Source organism: Populus euphratica, unplaced genomic scaffold (genome assembly GCF_000495115.2).
Source record: "Populus euphratica unplaced genomic scaffold, PopEup_1.0 scaffold128.1, whole genome shotgun sequence".
Lineage (NCBI taxonomy): Eukaryota > Viridiplantae > Streptophyta > Magnoliopsida > Malpighiales > Salicaceae > Populus > Populus euphratica.
This window is the reverse complement of record NW_011500015.1, coordinates 314,561-334,292: the sequence shown is the minus strand read 5'-3', so window position 1 is coordinate 334,292 and position 19,732 is coordinate 314,561. Positions and strand designations below refer to the sequence as shown.

Below are 19,732 nucleotides of genomic sequence, written 5' to 3'. Positions count from 1 at the left end.
TAAACTATTTTTTATATAATTTTTTAAAAACTAAAAGTACAAAATAAATAGTTTGTTTTTTATTTGAAAGTTCAAATAGGAAAATTATATGCAGAACAATTATTGTCCTTTGGATCTGCAGAACTGTTTTTGTCTGGGACCATAGATGTGAGGGGTCACTGAACACCTCCACAACCACCAGAAAAGTCAAATGTTAGCCGAAACACGTCTTGATTCATGGAAGAGAGAGCTTGTCATGTGTGGTCACGAAAGAGAACGGAGAGAAACAAAAAGAAATTGTGAAAGATGTGAAATGGAATCTGTGTCCAACCAGTCCCTTTCCCACCAAAAAATCAAAGCACAACTCAAAAAATTCTTATCAGCCATAAACTTAAAAACACAAATTTATTTATAATAACATATAATGACACAATCATCGTCACTTAACAGCCTTTTCAACAGCTGTGATTGAAGCAGAGTCTCCTGTAATAGAATCATACCTCTTAAACAAGTAAGCCACCATCATAGAACCAGTGAGGGTCACATAATCCTTGGCTGCACATTGTTTATTCGACTCACTTGGTGACCCCGTCTGCGGCCCATTTGACCAGTACAAGTAATTCAGTAATTCTCTCCCTTCCTCACCCATAAACCTGTCTGCTCTAAAACTCTCTGGATCATCAAAAACTTCTGCGTCTCTCATCACCAAGGGTTGATACCCACATAGCAGCTCGCCTTTTTTTATGTCAAAAACTGAGTCGTGCGAGCTCAGTTGAAAGTCTTTCCTAGCTCTTGCAAATTGAAGGGGAACAGGTGGGCTGAGTCGAAGCGTTTCATAAACAACTGATTGAACCAGTGGCATTTTCATCACTGACTCGAAAGATAAACTTGGACCAGCATTTTGTCTGACTTCATCGCGCAGTTTTTCTTGTAATGCGGTGTCACTTACTATTCTGCTTATCAGACCGGGTAGAAATATAGAAAACCCTCCAAAGGCATTGAATCCTAGAATGAATAGCAGGTTATGGATGGTTTCTTCTTGATTCAGTCCGAATTCAGTCTCGGCATAGCGTAACAATTCTTTAGCTACATACAAATTCCATGCACTATAACATTAGTCCGATCACAAAAACATCGTCAACTCTGAATAAATCAATGAATCATGATTATGAAAGATGCAAATTTGAACTGATGTTGAATTTAAGTTTACCTTCATTTGTTATGAACTGGTATAACTTGTTGTAGTCTCCACTAACAAGGAAAAAAGGGTAGGAGAAAGAGTGTAGGAAAATTTCCTCCAAAGGTTGCAGGATACCAATTTTGACGGTGGGAAGGAGCTGGAGAGCAAGCCACTTGTCCAATGCTTAGATAATAACTTACCAGTTTCAATCATGTTTTTGCAGCGGATCTTATTCATGAAACTGACATCTCTCAAACAAGGAAACTGGCAATTGGCATCCATTTTTACCATCTCAAAAATGTGGTTGGCGGATTATGATCGAACATTTACTGGCACTTCCAAATCCATGGCATTACATGAAATATCATTTTCAGGACCAACCTGAGTTCTAATATTTGCCAACTAGCATTCACACCCACCAGATTCCATGATGCCATGGGAACTCTCTCTGTTTCAAACTGATACAATCATGTGGGATCGGAAGTGCCATACTAGAAGTCAAACCCGACTACTGTACACATAAGTAACACGTACAATAAACTGGTAAAAATCCAGATATTTGAGACTACTGAAAGCCAAGATAGTCTCATGGTTTTTTTTTAAAAAAAAAAAAAAAACTGCGGTCTTTCGTTAATCTATCACTGATATTGAGAAGGAAAAAAAATTTTGATGACCCCAGATGAGAACATGAATCTGATTAGGTAAAATGTTAGTAACACCAGCACCTTTTTTTCTTTTACGGTAACGGTTCATTTCATAATTTTGTATTTGTTCTATACCGCAAGGGAGTTGCCTAAAGAGCTAAAAGAGAGAAGTTTAGCATAGATCGGACAACAAAGCAAGAGGGCCAGCAACGAAGATTTCGAAATGTCAGCTGGTCGACAGTGTTGGAGTCGAACAACTTCCAAATGAATGGTGACTTGAACTCTTCTTATCTCTTATAAAATATCTAGAAAGTCAATAATTGATCTTATCAAAGCCATTTTCTTGCTCTACCATTCAAACTATGGATTGTAACGTGGGATAACTCATATCACATATCTTTAGCACTTCATTTTGAATTCTTTTCTAAATATTTTCAACACCTTTAACTTTAAAAATAAATCTCCTTGGTCTATGAAGTTTTTCATCTCATGAAAAAAAGCAATTTCAAAATAGAAAAATCAGCTTGAATCCTAGGGACTTGATCTTTTTTTGCGCTTGTTGACAGGGTTCGACTTCACCACCTAAAAGGCAGCTCCTAATTCTCTTTTTAGAGAGAACAAATTAGTAGTAAAAGAAGAAGATACTGATAATAACAAGGGAAGATCATTCTATTCTACTCTGTACTAAAGAAGTAGGGTGCGCACAACAGTGAAGTATTTGCCTCTCTTTTTTCCTCAATCTTTTTTCTCAAATTCTTTGAACGGTCATTAGGATTGCCTTTCCATTCTAATTTCAGAAAAAGAGTTCTGAAAAAGGCCATTTCTTTAATAAAGAGGATTTTACATGGTGATTCGAAAACGCAACCTCTCACAGGAAAGAAAGTACCTTTCTTGCCATCAGTTTTCTCAGTCAATTTTGATTTCTTCAAACTGTTAGGACCAATTAAAAAGTACAGTTCTTAAAAGAGAGAGAGAGAGAGAGAGAGAAAGGAGAAATGGGCAAATATATAGATAGTTGCAGATTAAACACAGCAAAAGTAAAACAGAAAAATTAAAAAAAAGGGGGATAACAATGGAGATATATATACAGTTGAGGATTGTAAATTATATACCTGAGTATGTTGTGGCTCAGAGGTATCAAGATAAGCACAAGTCCTGATATTCCCAGTGAACTTTACACTAGGCATGAACTCACCGACAAGGATGTTCTTCTTCTCCACAATATCCATGTCAAAAAGATAAGCAAAGGACTTGGTATCAAGAACTGCTACAACGTTCGGATTGACCCCAGCAAAGAAAGGAAATGTTGGAGGCACATTTGTGCGGAACACAGTGGACTTGTACTTGTCAATGCGTTTCTTGAAGAAGGTATCAGGACCCTGGAACCAGAAGTAGTCTAGCCTGTCTGAGATGGGTCCTAACAAAGGCCAGCCGTATGATCCAGGGATTGTACGGAGTGGCAGGGAAGCGGGTGCTGGAGACTGAGTAGGAGGTGATGATGACGGCATGCCTGGAGATATGCTCATCATTCGGCAGGTCATCATCGTGCCCATGGCCATGGATGTAGTGGGTGTGGTGATGAAGTGAGGATGATGTCTAAAAATATCAACTAATTGTTTGTGTGTGATTTGATGACTACAGTAAGATATATAGAGAGAGCAAAGCAGGACACTGAATCTTCTTGGTGGATGTGGAAGCGTGTAATATCGGTGATGGAGACGGAGATGGAGATGTGCCGGTGATGAGAGTTAGGGGGGTTGTAACGTTGCCGATCAATAAATGATGCTTGTGGAAGAGCAAAAACATGGATAAGACAATTTGTTTTTTTCTTTATAACTCTTTTCAAATCTTGTCTGTTCACTCTGATAATGGCAAAGTATGATATTATTAAATTTTGCTCAACTTATTTATTTAATTAGTTCCACATACAAATCTTTATTTAGTAGTATTATTTTCTTATTGGTTACGCGGTGGGGTGATTGTGATTATATTTTAAATAATTTTTTATTAAAATATATATTAATATTTTTTTATTTTAAAAAATTATTTTTAATATTAATATATTAAAATAATTTAAAAACACTAAAAATTGTTAATTTAAAATTAATAAAATATATAAAATATATAATTTAAAAAAAAAAACAAAAACAATTCACAACCGAAATGATTTGATGGGTTCGTTTTCTATACTTCCACGTGTTTTATATATATATATATAAAGAAATCCCTAAGCATCTGTATTAAAAAATTACAAACATGTATGGTATGTCACTCTGGTCGGTGTCCCCACTCCGAAGGGTGAAGAAGAATATGTAAAACGTGCTGAGTGATAAGATACGAGCCCAAACTTTAATTCACATCTATAAAATCCTAATTATCTTAGTTAGGTGTGCTTTGTAGTTTTAGTAAATGATTGTTTTTTAAATTATGTTTTATTTAAAAAAAAACAAATCAATGTATTTTTAATTATTTTATAATAATTTTAATATATTAATATTAAAAATAAAAAAAATATTAAAAAAATTATTATTTTAATACATTTCTGATTTAAAAATATTTTTAAAAATCACATACTATTATGTTTTTAAAAACATTTTTAAAAATCACATACTATTATGTTTAGCGTTGTGATCAATCATCCTATTAAATTTTATTTGATTTTTAATTAATTATATTTTTATATTTATAAATAGTTTTAATGTATTAAAATTAAAAATAAAAAATTTATTTTAATATATTTTCAGGTAAAAAATATTTTTTATCATCAAGCTAATAATGTAAGTATAATTATATAAAATTAAAAAAAAATATGTAATCATAATTATTTTTTTCTTGAATTAATTACTCTAGAGTGTAATTTCAATTACCATGAATAAAGTGATATTCTCACCGCAAGAATTAATAGTTTTGCAGCATTAATTAGAATGTGGTCCTCCCCACTAGTAATATTGTAAGAAAAAGAGGAGGGATGGTGTTGATTTCTGTCCATGAGTTGTGGTTGTTGCCAGGACATAGGTACCTTGGCAAAAGAAAACGACATCGGCATGAAAAATAATAGTCCGGAGACAATGGATGCCTTCCAAGAACATGGTACACATGTGGGGGGAGATGTCCAGAATTATTGTATTATTTTATACCCCACGCTGAAAAAAAATCAGATTTTACTTTTACTAGACAGGCTAGGATTTAGGAGCAGAAAGGCATTTTTAATAAACCTCTTAATAATCACTTTAGAGAAGGGAGTTAATTAGTGTTTTTATATTTTTATCCATAATATAATTACTAAATAACCCTCAGCAAAACAATTTTTTTCCTTTTAGTTCCAGCGGCTTTTCTTTTTTGTTTTCCAACTAAATTACTTAAATGCCCCTCAGAAATAATCTTTCTTTAACTATGGATACAAGTGCACTTCAGGTATTTTGCTACATGTTTTTTTCTATAATTCTCGTGTGGGTTAAAGGGTAATTGAATCATTTAATATATAGTTGATGTGTACTAGGCATTACGCCAACAAGTAGGCTCCACAAGTGCTCTTTGATGGTGCATAGCGTCTCATTATCTCAATTATGATGGTTAGGCGCGGGGTTGTATCCGACACATAACGGAGCTCCGGTCACAAGTTTTCCCCTCGCTTCCTCTTTCCTCTCTCCCCTCTTAGAACATATGTTGACCGTTGCAAAAAAACAAAAAAGTCTAACCATTTATTTGTTGTGTTAAATTAAGTCTTTGTTTTTTTTATTACAATGTATTTCATCTTACGAAGTTAATTTTATTTTTTAATTTTATCACTAACACTTGATTTTTATATTAAATTTAGTTTTTATTCTTTTAATTGAAATGTATTTAGTATTCAATAATTTATTGAGTTAATTTTTTTTTTAATTTTATCATTTTAAATTTATTTTTAATATTAGATTTGATTATCATTCTTTTAATTTTGATGTTTTTGATCTTGCATCCTTTGTTGAATTAATTTGTCCTTCAATTTCATCCATTGACATTTAATTTTTATATCTGATATGATCCTCATTTTTTTTATTGATATCTTTAGTTGTTCGTGTCCTTTTTTTAATTAAAATTATTTTTCAAATTCATCTTTTATGATTTGGTTTTACCTTTTTTTTTGTCAAATTTTGTTCTCTCTCTTTTCAAATTTATATTTTTAAATTTTTTTATTTATTTATTTCAAGTTTTGCTCTAATTATTTTGGTTGGCTGTGAATTTTATATTGTTATTTTTTGGATTTTTCTTTTATGTTGTGATTTAGCCACATAATTCATGTCATAAGTTTTGAAGGTTGGATCAGGTTAACTCCAGTCATTTTTAATTATGTTTTTATTCCTCAATATTTAATTTTTTTTATTTTTTATCTAATTTTGATCCTTTATTTTTTTAATTATTTTTTAATCTTTTTCTTAGTTTTTTTTCAATTTAGCCCATAATTATTTTCTTTTATTTTGTTTTTATACCATATTTGATATGCATTGTTTGGGTTTTAAATTGTTTTATGGTTAAATATTTTACCTTGTTATTTTTTCATGGTTGCCTTCTAACAGGACAATCCTTTATTGAAAAATAATTTTTTTTTTAAATTCGTTATTTGATATTTGATTATTACACCTTTAGATTCATTGTTTGTTACATTTTTTTTGTTGAGCTATCACGATCTTATATCCCATGCAATAGGTTAATCAAGTTAACTATGATTGCTTCAAAAAAAAATTTCTCGATTTTTTTTAAGAAATTATTTTTTTTTTACAATTTAATTCTTTGTGTTAAATTATTGGTCCTTGAGCTATGTAATTTTTTTTATTTTTCTTTTATTGGGTTATATCCAGTGCATGTTAGTCAAGTTAACCTAAGTTAACTTGCATTTCTTTTCTCAATGTTTTTTTATTCAACTTTGGTCATTTTTACTAAGTCTTTCTTTTGAAAATCTATTTTTTTATTCCAATCTCATGTCGCGGGTGAAAAGTTGGTCAAGTTAACCCGAGCTGACTCAATTTTTTTTCTCATTTTTTTATGTATTTAATTTTATCATTTTATATTAAATCATTTTCTCTTGAGCTTTGTCAAAAAAATTTCACTTTTCTTTCTATTTGGTTATTCTGAGAGCAAGTTGGTAAACTTAACCCAACTTGGCTTGGAATTTTTTTGACATATTTTTTTATTAAACTTTATGTTTTTTTACTAGGTTCTTTTTTTAAAAAAAAATTTTATCTTGATTTCATATCACGGGTTATAGGTTTGTCAAGTTACCATAAGTTGACTCAAGTTTTCTTATTCAATGTTATATTTTTTTTTCTTTTTTGATATTATGCTATTAGACTTGAACTTTACATTTTCTTTTCTATTTTCTCTCTACTAGATCTTTTGGTCTCATAACCTAAATCATGTTTTAGTTAATTTAACTTAGTTTGTCTCAAATTATTATTACCTGAATGTTCCCTTTTAGCATTTGAAAAAATTTGGTGTGGCCCGTGATATAACGCAAATCACTTATCTATTATACTTCCAATTAAATATTAAATTTGATAGTTTGTAAAGGCACATGTATATAATATTTTTTTAAATGCATATCAAGTTTGATGATTTTTTTTAGTATTTTTAAATTATTTTAAATATCAATTTAAATTAAATAATTTTTAAAAAACTATCTCAAGATAAGTTTGAGGGTTCAACATTGCATTCCAATAGAAGTTGCATCTTTTTTCTGATATTATTTTATTTTAATAGTGAAAATATTCTTAGCTTTTATAGATGAAAATCGGTATTTTTAGTTGAATTTTAAATAGATTATCCGTATCATGCAGGGTGCATTAATGAGAAATTAAATGTTTTTATCATTAAAAATATATGAAGGCAGCTTCGCTAAGATGACACTTCACTACAAGTAAAACATTAGCCTGACCGCACCATGGTTTGAAATTGCTCTGCGGGGTCCATGGCTATGACCGTGAATGCCTCCATGCGACTCACGAGGATGTGAGGCTGAGGGGGCCAATATTCAAACAAACAGTAATAGAAGGCAACTATAATTCTAGGCTTTGACAGAATGCGAACTAGCGGGGTACCATATTTGTCTTTTGTCTCTATTTGAATACGTGTCGTGGAAATATTTAGGTAGCACCAAAACAACTTAAAACGTGTGGTGATCATTGTTTCAATCAGGGTTATCAATCCATGTCATGTGATGGTCTCCTAGAAACCTAATGTTCAACATGCACGTGAATAAAATTTGAGTGTCTGGATAGGGAATCATATTTAATTTTTAGAACTAGAAAGATTGAGGATTGGTGATTGAAGTTTTAATTCCACCGAGTAGTTTTTTTTATATAGGTTTTAGAAATGATTTTATAGTAAGGAATTATAATAAATAAAGAAATAAGCATTCAACTCTAAAAATAAGATGTTTGTTCATAAAAGATACTTCGAGAATACATGACAAAAAAATAAATCTTATGAATCCTTCACTTATGTGGGAGTGTATTTATAATCTTTGTACTACGAACCATGTTATTTTTCTTAAGGGATCGAAAGTCCTTTTCTCTCGAAAATCTTAATAAGGAAGAAATCTTTTACATAAATTTTAATGTTGATAAGAATTATCTTTCTCACATTATTAGTGTTGATAGAAAAACAGTAGAGCTATAAAGGATTTTTGTACCATATTTCATACACAATATTATTGTTGATGATTCATTTCATAACATTTATATTGATTGAAATATATTAGCTTTTAGAATACTTTCATACACTTAGTACACTTAGAGATGTATAGAAATAATTAGTTTAAACTCTTAGCCTCGTAACTCAACATACTTTCAATTATAAAAATAAGATATTTGTTCTTAATCTTTTATGGTAAATACTTTGAGAATACATAACAAAAAAATAAATCTTATGAATCCTTCACTTTTATGGTTTAAAGCGTATTTACAATCTTTGTACTACGAACCATGTTATTTTTCTTAAGGGACCGAAAGTCCTTTTCTCTTGAAAATCTTAACAAGGAAGAAATCTTTTACATAAATTTTAATGTTGATAAGAATTATCTTTCTCACATTATTAGTGTTGATAGAAAAACAGTAGAGCTATAAAGGATTTTTGTACCATATTTCATACACAATATTATTGTTGATGATTCATTTCATAACATTTATATTGATTGAAATATATTAGCTTTTAGAATACTTTCATACATTTAGAGAGGTGTATAGAAATAATTAGCTTAAACTCTTAGCCTCGTAACTCAACATAAGGTCAGTAAAGATCATCGATTATATGTTTGGATCTGGAATAATTCTAAACCCAAGATTGATGGGTCTTGATACATTTCTAGCCCCTAATATGCTTAGACTCAATATATAATTGAGCTTAAGATAATAGAGTCTGACATCTTACCAAACCCACATGTATTTTGGCTAAGCATTTAGCTAAATCCAACAGATTTATAAATTACTAGTGATAAACCGATCATCATATAATGACACGTGAAAAAGAAATGAGGGGGGGAAAGAAAGGATCACCAGTGATAAATCGACCATCATATTATGACATGTGCCACTCAAATGGAAGAAAAGATGAAAAAAAAAACAACAGAAGTATATTTTTTACTTTCGAGAGTTGCCACTTGCATCACTTAAAATGCATAACAACTTCTACACATTAGTGCATGTACAACACACGTTGACAACTTTTTAAATTAAAAAATACTAATTAAATGTTAAATTATATTATTATCGTCGAGCAAACCAACAATAAACTAAATAATTAAAGCTAAAAGATCTTAATAGTCCTGATTGCAATTACTTAAATTTCTTAGATCCAAAAGCATATTTATAATTTTACTATGTATAAAAAGAAAATAACTTAGGCCTTATTTGTTTGTTAGAAAGTAGTTTTCTTTTGAAAAGTGGTTTTCTTAGAAAATGAATTCCTGAAAAGTAAAATATTTGTCAATGTTTGGTTATGTCATGAAAAATAACCTGAAAAATAAGTTCTTAATATTTTATTTTTTTCAAATTTATTAAAATAATAAGGATCAAATCTTACAAATTAAAAGGTTAAATGAAAATAAAATTGAAAAACATATAATTTCATAAATTATCTCAAATAAAATAAATAACAATCAAAATAATGGGAATGAAATCTAATAGATAAAAAAAATTAAAAGATGATGAAATTAAAATAACAATAATTACAATGTCATAAATTATTTGAAATAAAATAATTAACAATCAAAAGAATAACGATCAAATTTGATAGATAAAAAGTTTCAATTAAAAAAATGATAAGAAAAAAGCAAATAAAAATTATAAAAAAAAAAAGAATAAAAGTTAATATAAAAATCAAATGAAATCAAATTCTAAGGAATAAAAATAAAAAAGAATTCAAAATAAAATATATAGAAATAAAAAATTTAACACTTAAATTTGATATTATCAGCAAATAATATGATATTTTTAAAATTTTTATAATTTTTGAAAATTATTTTCACTCAAAATAAAAAGAAAAGACTTTTCAAAAAATTAAATTAAATTTTTCTCACTCAAAATAAAAAGAAAACACTTTTCAAAAAATTAAATTAAATTTTTCTTTGACTAAAAAATATTTTTCAATTAACAATTTTTCTAATAACAAGTAAATATAAAAAAAATTTAAAAAATAATTTCTAAAAAAATACTTTTCATGAAACAAAATAGAGCTTTAAATACTCCTAATCAACAATGTTAACATTTTTAAAAAGGAAAGCTTTATGGATATTTTATTGTTCATTAAATTATAGAAAAAACAAAAATACTTCTTATTTTAAGACAAATAATTTTTTTTAGGACGGTAATTAATGTGACTTCACTATGAATTGTTCATATGACAACAAGGAAATCACATTCCCTATATATTTTTTTATATGCACAGAAACTAATTTATTATAATTATTATATCACCACTACATTAAATTAACAACCTCTTGCAATATAATTGGGCACTAGACAACAAGAATTTTTAATAATGATATTATATATTTTGATATTGTGTTAGCTTGTGTTTTTCAAAATAATTTTTATCTAAAAAAATATTAAATTGATTTTTTTAGATATATTTTTATGATTTTGATATATAATATTAAAAAAGAATCTAAAAAGATATTATTTTCATAGATTTTAAATTTAAAAATACTTTTAAAAAACACCTTTCAACACAATACTAAACACAAAATAGAATTCAAACTCTAACAGTTAAAAAATCTCTCATCAATGAAAAAAAAGACAGAATCCATAAATAAATGATAGGCAAGAACATTTCTGCTTGTGGGCGTTACACTACAAACAGACCAAAGAGTATTCAAAGATGTACATTCTGGTAGAGGGCATGCACCACCATTGACACAATTTTAATCACAAAATACAAAAAGAGGATATCTGATTGAAGCTCAGACCAGTTCATGCCGTCATTGAGGAAAATGTATGCTGAGATCATTTAAGCTGGCACAACCTCGGATGCTCAAACCATGTTCATTAGCCAAATGTAATAGGCATATGAAACACAAATGAGGAGAAATCTCCTGAATAGTTGCAGCAGCTCTGCAATCACTAGGAAAACTAGCCAAGAGATCCCTGAAAGACACTGCCTCTTCTTGATCCTGCAGAGATATCAAAAGACATCATTTCCATGAAGGTTACCAGCAATAGCACCACAATATAGAATCGACAAGCTAAAGGTCACTTGGAACCTGGTGGATACAGAATTTTTCGCATGGCCTTCAATATCATACAATGACAAGAGTAGATTGAAAGGCCAAGAGATTAGAATGCTATTGACTAAATATTTATTTGACTGATACATGCTATGACCCGAAAATGTGTAAATTGCATAATCAACCCAGCTCTGTGGTCAGTTCCAAACTAGTTGGATCACTGACACAAATCTTCTTCATTCTAGGAAAACTTCGTAAAAGTTGTTAGGATAGTCAATCCTTTGTAAATACTTTAGTTAACTCATCTTTTTGCTACCTCTCCCCCCTTTTCTGCTCCTACCATGCCAATCCAACCACTCTCCCGCAATACGGCATCCATAGGTTAAAATGATACATGACAAAATAATTCCAAATTAAAATCCCTCAATCAATCCTCAAACGAGTGCCACCCCCTCCTTAAGTGACGAACGTTTTTATTTCTGATATGATTATTGCATTTGATACATCTACCTTAGCATTCTTTACCTAGTTACCGTTACTTCAAATGATGATGCTTGTCTAACCAAAGAGACGATAGAGGACGGCTACTTAAAGTATGCAGGCTTTATTAAAAAAAAAAAAAAAAACCCATGATTGCTGAGTCTTACACCTAGACTTGAGTTGGATAAGTGAAATGGCTATTGCGGAGTCTTACACCAAGACTTGAGTTGGATAAGTGAAATGGCTAATTTTTCCTTTTAAAAAATCAATAAACTTGTTGTTATTAGAGTTAATATGATTTTCTTCATCAGTTCATTCATTATTATTAAATTAATAAGGGATAACTTGATCTTTTTATATAGCAAAATAATCTTTAAAAGTAAAATTTATTTGACTGGTATCTAGATTTTTTTTAATTTATTTTTTAAAGTACAATAAAATAACTAATTTATTTAGATGGAATATAAGGGCTTTTTCTTGTTTTCGTCTTAGTTTTTTCTATTATAACCAAGTTAAATGAGAAACAATTTAATATTTTAATATATATAAAATATTACTTAAAAAACAAAACTTGTAATGTATATATTGCATAAAGCAGCATGTGAGATGTTTCCGTATTATCCAGGCAACATGTGAAAGGACATTCAATGGCCACACAATGGCTTCCAAAACATTATTTGAATCTTATCAACAACCTCTCTATCCCTAGATGGCACGAATGGTTCACTAACCTTTAATGTAGAGCAAGCAGATTTTTTCTTTTCTTTTCTCCTCTTCTCTTATCCTTAATTTTCACAACTAATACTCTAAATTTTCAAAACAACCTTTTAAATTTTTTTTTCTTTAAATTTTATTGTATTATTATTATTTATATTATTTGAAAAAAAATTATAAACCATTTTTTACTTCATTCTCCTTCAATTTCTTTATGACAGATTTGATTTTCATTTGTTTTATTCTTATTTTTCTTATTTAAGATAATTTTTAAATCTTAAATTTTTTATAATTTCATCCTTCAATTTTTTTTCTTATTAAATTTTATGCAAATTCTTTTGATTACTATTTTTTTTTTTTTACTTTCATTTTTCAAATTCTTATTAAATTTTATACAAATTCTTTTGATTACTAATTTTTTTTTTTTACTTTCATTTTTCAAATTGTTATTTTTCACTTAGCCTCGAACCCTTGCATTCTAGGATAATTTTCCATAACTGACTTTGGTTTTTCCCAGCATTAGTTCAATAGACCCCACGTTATCAATAAACAACATACGTCATGTGAACCATCTGGAATATTTTTTAGTTCACAGCCAAAGAAAGAGAGAGGGCATGGGTATCCTTGGCATAAGCTAACCTTCTTTATGCATACTTATAGAGTTTAATCAAGCTCTGAAGACTTGGACAAGACTTAGACATCTTATTGACGAATTTTTAATCTAAACACAAAAGGGTGACATCTCTCTTTTTTTACCCTATTATTTCAGAACTACATTTTCAGTTTTTTTTTTTATGTGAAGTACTTTTTTTTCTATATTTCGGTAAAATTAATGTTGGTGATAGCAATGAGAACTTCATATCCAGAAAGGGAAAAGCTGCTCTCTAGACGTTTTCTTCCCCAAAAAACTGAGCTAACTCAACTTTCAAGATCTTATGACTGCTTGTAAGGTTCAATTGAAAGTCCTTCGTGGCAGGAAACAGCAGCGAACACTATAAAATAGGAATAGCAATTCTATACAGTGGTTCCATCTTCGCTGATTCAACCTTTGGAAAACATACAAGTTACCTAGGATTGAGTCCTCCTCTAGCTTCTATTTCAAAAAATCAAGACAAAAAAATGGTGAAAGTTTAAGCACACCTGGACAGGCATTTGTGGAGATTCTTGTATGTGGTGCCAAAGAGTTTCCTTTAGTGTCTGGACATCAACTTGCTTAGAAGCCTTGTCATAGTGGACTTCGATTTTATTTACCTGGATTGTTTACATATAGGAAACGAAAATAAGAACATGACTTGACCTTTTCCAGCATTTGACTAGCACTTGAAGTGGCATATTGACCATATGCTAAATTTACTGTTTAATTTCAGACTCGTAAATGATGTATGAAAACAAGTGCTAAATCAAACATACTCTAGAACGAGATTATAGACCAACCTGGCGAGGCTGGGAAACGAGTGTGTTGGGGTCTTCCACGTCACTGTAGGCATCTCCATCATCAAATTGGCCAGCAAAGGCACTTTCACGATCCCATGATGGCAGTGGTCCACAATCATCTGCCTGTTGCCTCGTTTCATCTAAAATATATAACCAGAATTGGAAACTGTAGACATGCTTTATTGTGAATGCAGACATTTCATATAATAGATAGACTGTTACATTATTTCGTGGAGCTAGATGAAGTTTGCAAGGAATGAAACGATTGTTATCATAATAACATCCAATAATTAGTTGGAAGGGCTGAGTGAAATTTTCGATTGCACCATACATTCTGATGAAAGCTATAATAAGAGATTCCTCATGCTATGTAGAAAATGGGATAAACAAGCATATCTCTGCTAGAAAGCAGCGAATGAAACCTATCCGAAATATTAAAGGGGATAATCTGAGCAAGATGAGTTGCTTTTAGTTGACTCGAGTTTATGTTCCATATTACGTAACTGTAGCCTTCTAAAAGTTAGAAGCTTGGCCTTCACATTTTCAATACTTTCTCGTATGTTTTCCTCTTTATATCTAGCTCAGAAAAAGCAGAAAAGAGAATGATTCATGAGAGGTAAAATAGCATGATTCTTTTTTTATTCTTCTTTGATTTTTTATTTTATTTTAATGACAAATTCGAGCAGCAAAGAAGTGGAACTCAACTCAGTAAACGGTGGCAGTAAGGCTCTCTGTCACTTACTATGTCTCATTACATATTTAAGTATTCTACTCACTGCTTAATATTCTAGTTTTTCCATGCCTTTTCTACAAGTTAGATCATTTTGGTTTCAATTAAACTTGATAACTAAATACGGGGCTTTTCCCTTAAAATTAAGAGATGACTAGAAAACAGATACTTCCATGAGTCTTGTTAATGCAGAAGCAGAACATGAATGCACTTTTCTAGTAATGAGAAACAAGAAAATTTTCTACAATTTGAGATTTGATCAAATGGTTATTAAAATGACTGGGTCAAGTCAAAAGAAAAGAAAAGAATAATTCACACCAAGCTTCTGAACCAAGATCCAATTATAATTATAAAGATAATTACAGCTATGAAACATTTAAGGAATGGATTAGTTCAAAAGACGTACAAATTCATTAAAACATGCAGCGATGAGTACTGGAGATTTATTGCATTCAATTACAGTATTATGCAACTGACAAGGCAAGATATGCAGAAATTGTTGAACTTTCAAAGCAACAGGAAGAAAAATATAAATAAAATTATGGGAACTGCTGGAATATTCAAGAAAATTTTGTAGTATGTCTTGAAAAAATAATTACCTGAAAAGTTTTTTCTTCTCTTCCCAATGCACTGCAGCCACAACAAGTCTTTCATTAACAAAAAAAAATATCTAAATAATGTCTCGATAGAATTAGCCAACAATCCCAAAGTTCTGTAACAAGCATTACCATTATATGAGGTAGAAGAAACAACTTAGCAAGATCCTCAGGCTGATAATGGCAATCTTCTGGCAGTGTTGTATTACACTGTGGTCTATTTGCAGGTAGAAGTAATGACTTCGCATTTTTGGGAGGAGCGAAGACATCAGGCATTTCTTCATCCAAGGCTTTTGTGAAATCAATATCAAGTTCTGCTTTCTTCTTGGTCTTTGGTCTCTTAGTTATTACTGGTGATCCTTCTTCTGTAGTAGAAGGATCCTCTGCGCCCATAGAATAGCTTCCAAATTACAATTCATGAAATGGACTAGTAGTGCAAAATGCTGATGATATCACATACACTGGCGCAAAAGTTTTACCTTTAACTTTCTGATACTTCCAATGATCAGGACCTGCCCAATCATTTCGTTTTGATGTAAATCCCAAACTCAAAAACAATGGCCAATCAACTTTGTCAAATCTGTCATCCATATCTGGGTTGTCGAACAAATGTGGCTCTCTTTCCTACAAGAATTGATCGCAACTTGTCAGCAACTTCTTTTATTTTTTAAAGTAATGAACAGAAAAATCAAAGATAGATGGGAAAAACACTCCCGTTAGTGTATAGCTTAAACCTCATGATAACTTGGAAAAGTTGTATCTGCACCAATGAGGTCCTCATCAATCACACTTCTTTGGTCATCTTGATCTACATTCCAGGGTCCACAATTCTCATGTGTTTCACCATCGAACTCAACTTCATTATTATAAGTTCTATCATCTTCATGAAATTGGTCACCGAACGTCTGGTGAGATGGAAAAATATTTAATGGCCTTTTGTTGTCTTCATCAAATTGATCGACTATAATCCCAAGAGTTGGTGAAATTTCATTCTTTGTCAGCATGTTCAGTACCATTTGTTCAATGTAATCTGGAAAGCAAATGAGAAATTGGCGCTTACTGACTCGAACAAGTATTTGAATGTTGAATGCAAGAGAAAACAGCAACCAGAAACAGCATCTAAAAGCAAACACCGCACCTCTAGCGAAAGAAAGCTCAACCATATCTAGCCCTTCACGCTGATTTTCACATGATGTGCACTTCCCCGGTACTTCTTGTGAATCAAAAAGCACTCGACATCCACCATACACTCCAAGATTGTTCAATAAAAGACCCTTGGCTCCACCTTCATCGAATTGTGCAGATGTCTGATGATACAAAGGATCCACAGCAAATGCAACTGAAAAGAAAATGAAACCCATTTCCAACATAAAATTTTTTTTAACTCCCACCCTAAAAACAGAGGTATAACATTTCATGTGTGATCACTCACCATCAAACTTCTTTACATTAAGAGCTTCAAAAGACGGCTCCAATGTTGACAAAGGTGATATCTGCACGTAATGTCTTCTGTAAGTTTCTACTTGTTCATCTAATCAATCAGTATAAGTCTGTAAATCAGGAAACTACCAACTTTTTTCTCAGTCTCTTTTTTCGAATGGCTTTCCTCTTGTCCATTGTCAGCATTAACACCATCCACAGTACCTTCATTCGAATAACACAACATCAATGAGATCAACAAACATAAAAGGATCATGAATTATGCAGCAACATTAATAACACAGCTTTTTCTAATTGTAATTCACAACATAGTAACACTAAAATGTAGGAAACTAACATGTCTAATTTTGATTTCAAGTAACGGAGTGGGTTAAGAAACCCAACCTGGTTCATCTTCAAGACCAGCTCTATTAATCCCACCAAGCACCTTATACGCCTCTGAATGCACAGAATCTACCCTTAATGAGTAGATTTTAACACCAGCTTCTAGGGTACAACTCGCCTGCACAAATTCCCAAATTCAATGCTATCAATTTTGCGTGAAAATAAAAAGGAAAAAGGAAATTGATGTTTTACCTTTTGGAAATTGGTCTCAGTATCACTTTCTTCTTCGACCTTGATGATCTCGGTGAGATGGTCAATCAAATTCAATTCCCATGTGTTCTTTTGATTTATTTTCTGCTCCAAAACACCAAAAACAAAACAATAATTACATTAAGAATCTCAATAGTTTTTAGAGAAACAGATAAGAAAAAAGAGGAGGAGAGAACCGGACATTCTCGCTGGCGAGTTTTATGCAATTATGGAAGAGATCGAGGATCTGCTGCTTGTCGAGGCAGGGATCTGGATCTTGGAGAGGCGATGGTTGAGATTGAGCGGCGATGGTCTTGCGGCGGATAGCGGCGGCGCGTGCAGCGCGTGCCTGAGCCCGCTCGAGGTTGTCGTCGTTGGAGCCTAAGAAGAAAGGGGAAGTTGGGGATTGAATCCTGGGGAGTCTTTGCTTAGGGCTTAGAATTTCTCCCATTTTTTTTCCTTTGCCTTTCAAATTCAGCGCTAACCGATTGATTAATAGATTAATTTTTTAAACAAAAACAGGCTGAAAAATTTAAGTTTGGGTTTTTCCCTCCAATTTAGTGTTTTGAATTGGGTCCGGTTCGAGGAGGGGGAGGCAGGGAAGTTACGGTGTCGTCAGTCTCGCATGGTTGAAAGTTAGTCTTTTTAAAGTATTTTTTTACTTAGAATATATTAATATAATTGAAAGTTAGTCTTTTAAAGTATTTTTTTTACTTAGAATATATTAATATAATATTTTTATTTTTTAAATTTTATTTTTAGTATTGATATTTTAAAATAATTTTAAAAAATTAATTTTTTTCAAAAAATATTTTTTCAGTACAGATACAAACATACTCAAAGATGATAAAAATTAATTTTAAATATAAAAATAATTTTATTAAAAACAATTATTTGAAACACAATTCTAAAATTACACAAAACAGCACAACTGCTAGGCAAATAACTAGTAAATGAGGAGAGGTAAAAAAGGCAAGCGAGTTGCATAAATTCATTCAAATTATAGCAATATGCATGAGAAATGCATTTCAAGTAAATCAAAATGAAGTTATGAAAGGAGAACACATCATGAAGACCAGAATTTAAAGAGAGAGAGAGAGAGAGAGAGGAGGCCTTTAATTTTTTAAAATACAATGGTGTTAATTTTATTTATTTTTTCTTTTCTTTTGCCTTCAACCATTTTTTTTTTAATTTGATATTTTGGTACTATATTTATTAGAATTTGGGATTGGTTATCTATTCAATTGAGGCTATTTTGATTTTAAAAAAAATCATGGAGACCTCGGGCTAGTGCTTGATCTTACCCAAAAAAATAGCAAGAATTATCATTTGCTTTAATTTTGTTTTAAAAAAATCGAGTTATATGTCCCTTAAAAAACAAATAAATAAGTTGTATGAGTGCTTGCTTGGGTTTATTCATAAAAACCCGAGTATATTGGGCTATCGTAGCCACGTACTAAGTTTTTTATTTTTTATTTTTTATTTTTTATTTTTTTATTTAATTTTAATTTTAATTTTTAATATTGAATCTTATTTTTTCTAATTGTATTATTTAATTTTTATTTTTTTATCAATGCTTTATAATTTATTTAAATTTTTTATTGTTTTGCTAAAAAAGCATGTCAAGCCTTGATTTTTTTTTTATTTTTTTCTTTGATATTTTATTGGTATTGAATAAAGCTTTATAAATTATTTTAGTTTTTCTATAAAACCAAAGATAGATCAAGCCTAGTTCTATTTTTTATAATTTTATCATTTAAATATTTTTGTTGGTTTTGAATAACACTTTATAATTTATTTATGTTTTCCCTTTATCTTGCCAAAAAAACATCAAGCCTAGGGTCAACTAGGCCCTCTTGCCTGTTATTTTTTCCTTTTTTTTTCTTTAATTTTTTTAACTTCAACTTTTAATATTGATTTTTTATTATTTTATTGTTGTTATTGTTGTTTTTATCATTCAATAACTTATTGGGTTTGAATAGAGCTTTATAAGTTATTTTAATTTGTGTTTTTAGGTTTATATTGATATCTAGTAAGCTTCTTGATATTTCGTTGATGTTCAATTTTGTAAGTGTATTTTTTTATCATGTGATTAAATAAAAAATAATAATTTTAAAAAAAAACATTGTTAAAACAATGAAATCCATAATCTAAGTCTTGGGTTTGATAAGTTAGATTGAATTAATTGAGAATTGAGTTTTATAAATATTTTTGTTATTATTTTTATGGGGTTGTCACAGTATTGAACACATCCAACATTGGTTT

The 19,732-nt window shown here is 30.4% G+C and overlaps 2 protein-coding genes across 2 annotated transcripts; both read right to left on the bottom strand.

Annotated features, from left to right (window-relative positions):
- Positions 1-293: 293 nt before the first annotated feature.
- On the bottom strand, positions 294-3,649 carry HPL1 (hydroperoxide lyase 1). Its single transcript, XM_011048968.1, has 3 exons — positions 2,834-3,649; positions 1,190-1,342; positions 294-1,065 (listed from the first exon to the last, which is right to left on the bottom strand). The coding sequence occupies exons 1-3, from the start codon at positions 3,360-3,362 to the stop codon at positions 419-421; spliced, it is 1,329 nt and encodes a 442-aa protein (XP_011047270.1). The 5' UTR covers positions 3,363-3,649; the 3' UTR covers positions 294-418.
- Positions 3,650-11,024: 7,375 nt separating this feature from the next.
- EMB2795 (condensin complex subunit) lies at positions 11,025-18,076 on the bottom strand. The gene is made up of 13 exons (XM_011048927.1): positions 17,670-18,076; positions 17,471-17,572; positions 17,279-17,396; positions 17,028-17,098; positions 16,887-16,947; positions 16,593-16,793; positions 16,189-16,484; positions 15,934-16,078; positions 15,587-15,837; positions 15,458-15,488; positions 14,129-14,268; positions 13,835-13,945; positions 11,025-11,446 (listed from the first exon to the last, which is right to left on the bottom strand). Exons 1-13 carry the CDS (start codon positions 17,916-17,918, stop codon positions 11,255-11,257), a joined length of 1,968 nt encoding a protein of 655 aa, XP_011047229.1. The 5' UTR covers positions 17,919-18,076; the 3' UTR covers positions 11,025-11,254.
- Positions 18,077-19,732: the final 1,656 nt, after the last annotated feature.

Bases quoted from the DNA above. Each gene is read 5' to 3' on its own strand.
- HPL1 (XM_011048968.1), bottom strand. From the start codon at position 3,362: ATGGCCATGGGCACGATGATGACCTGCCGAATGATGAGCATATCTCCA. The intron at 1,343-2,833 runs GTGTTTAATCTG...TTATTATCTAAG, and splicing joins TTTTCTGTTTTACTTTTGCT to CATTGGACAAGTGGCTTGCT. The intron at 1,066-1,189 runs GTAAACTTAAAT...ATTTGTATGTAG, and splicing joins CCAGTTCATAACAAATGAAG to CTAAAGAATTGTTACGCTAT.
- EMB2795 (XM_011048927.1), bottom strand. From the start codon at position 17,918: ATGGGAGAAATTCTAAGCCCTAAGCAAAGACTCCCCAGGATTCAATCC. The intron at 16,794-16,886 runs GTGAGTGATCAC...TTTTCTTTTCAG, and splicing joins TAATGTAAAGAAGTTTGATG to TTGCATTTGCTGTGGATCCT. The intron at 13,946-14,128 runs GTTGGTCTATAA...TAAACAATCCAG, and splicing joins TCGTTTCCCAGCCTCGCCAG to GTAAATAAAATCGAAGTCCA.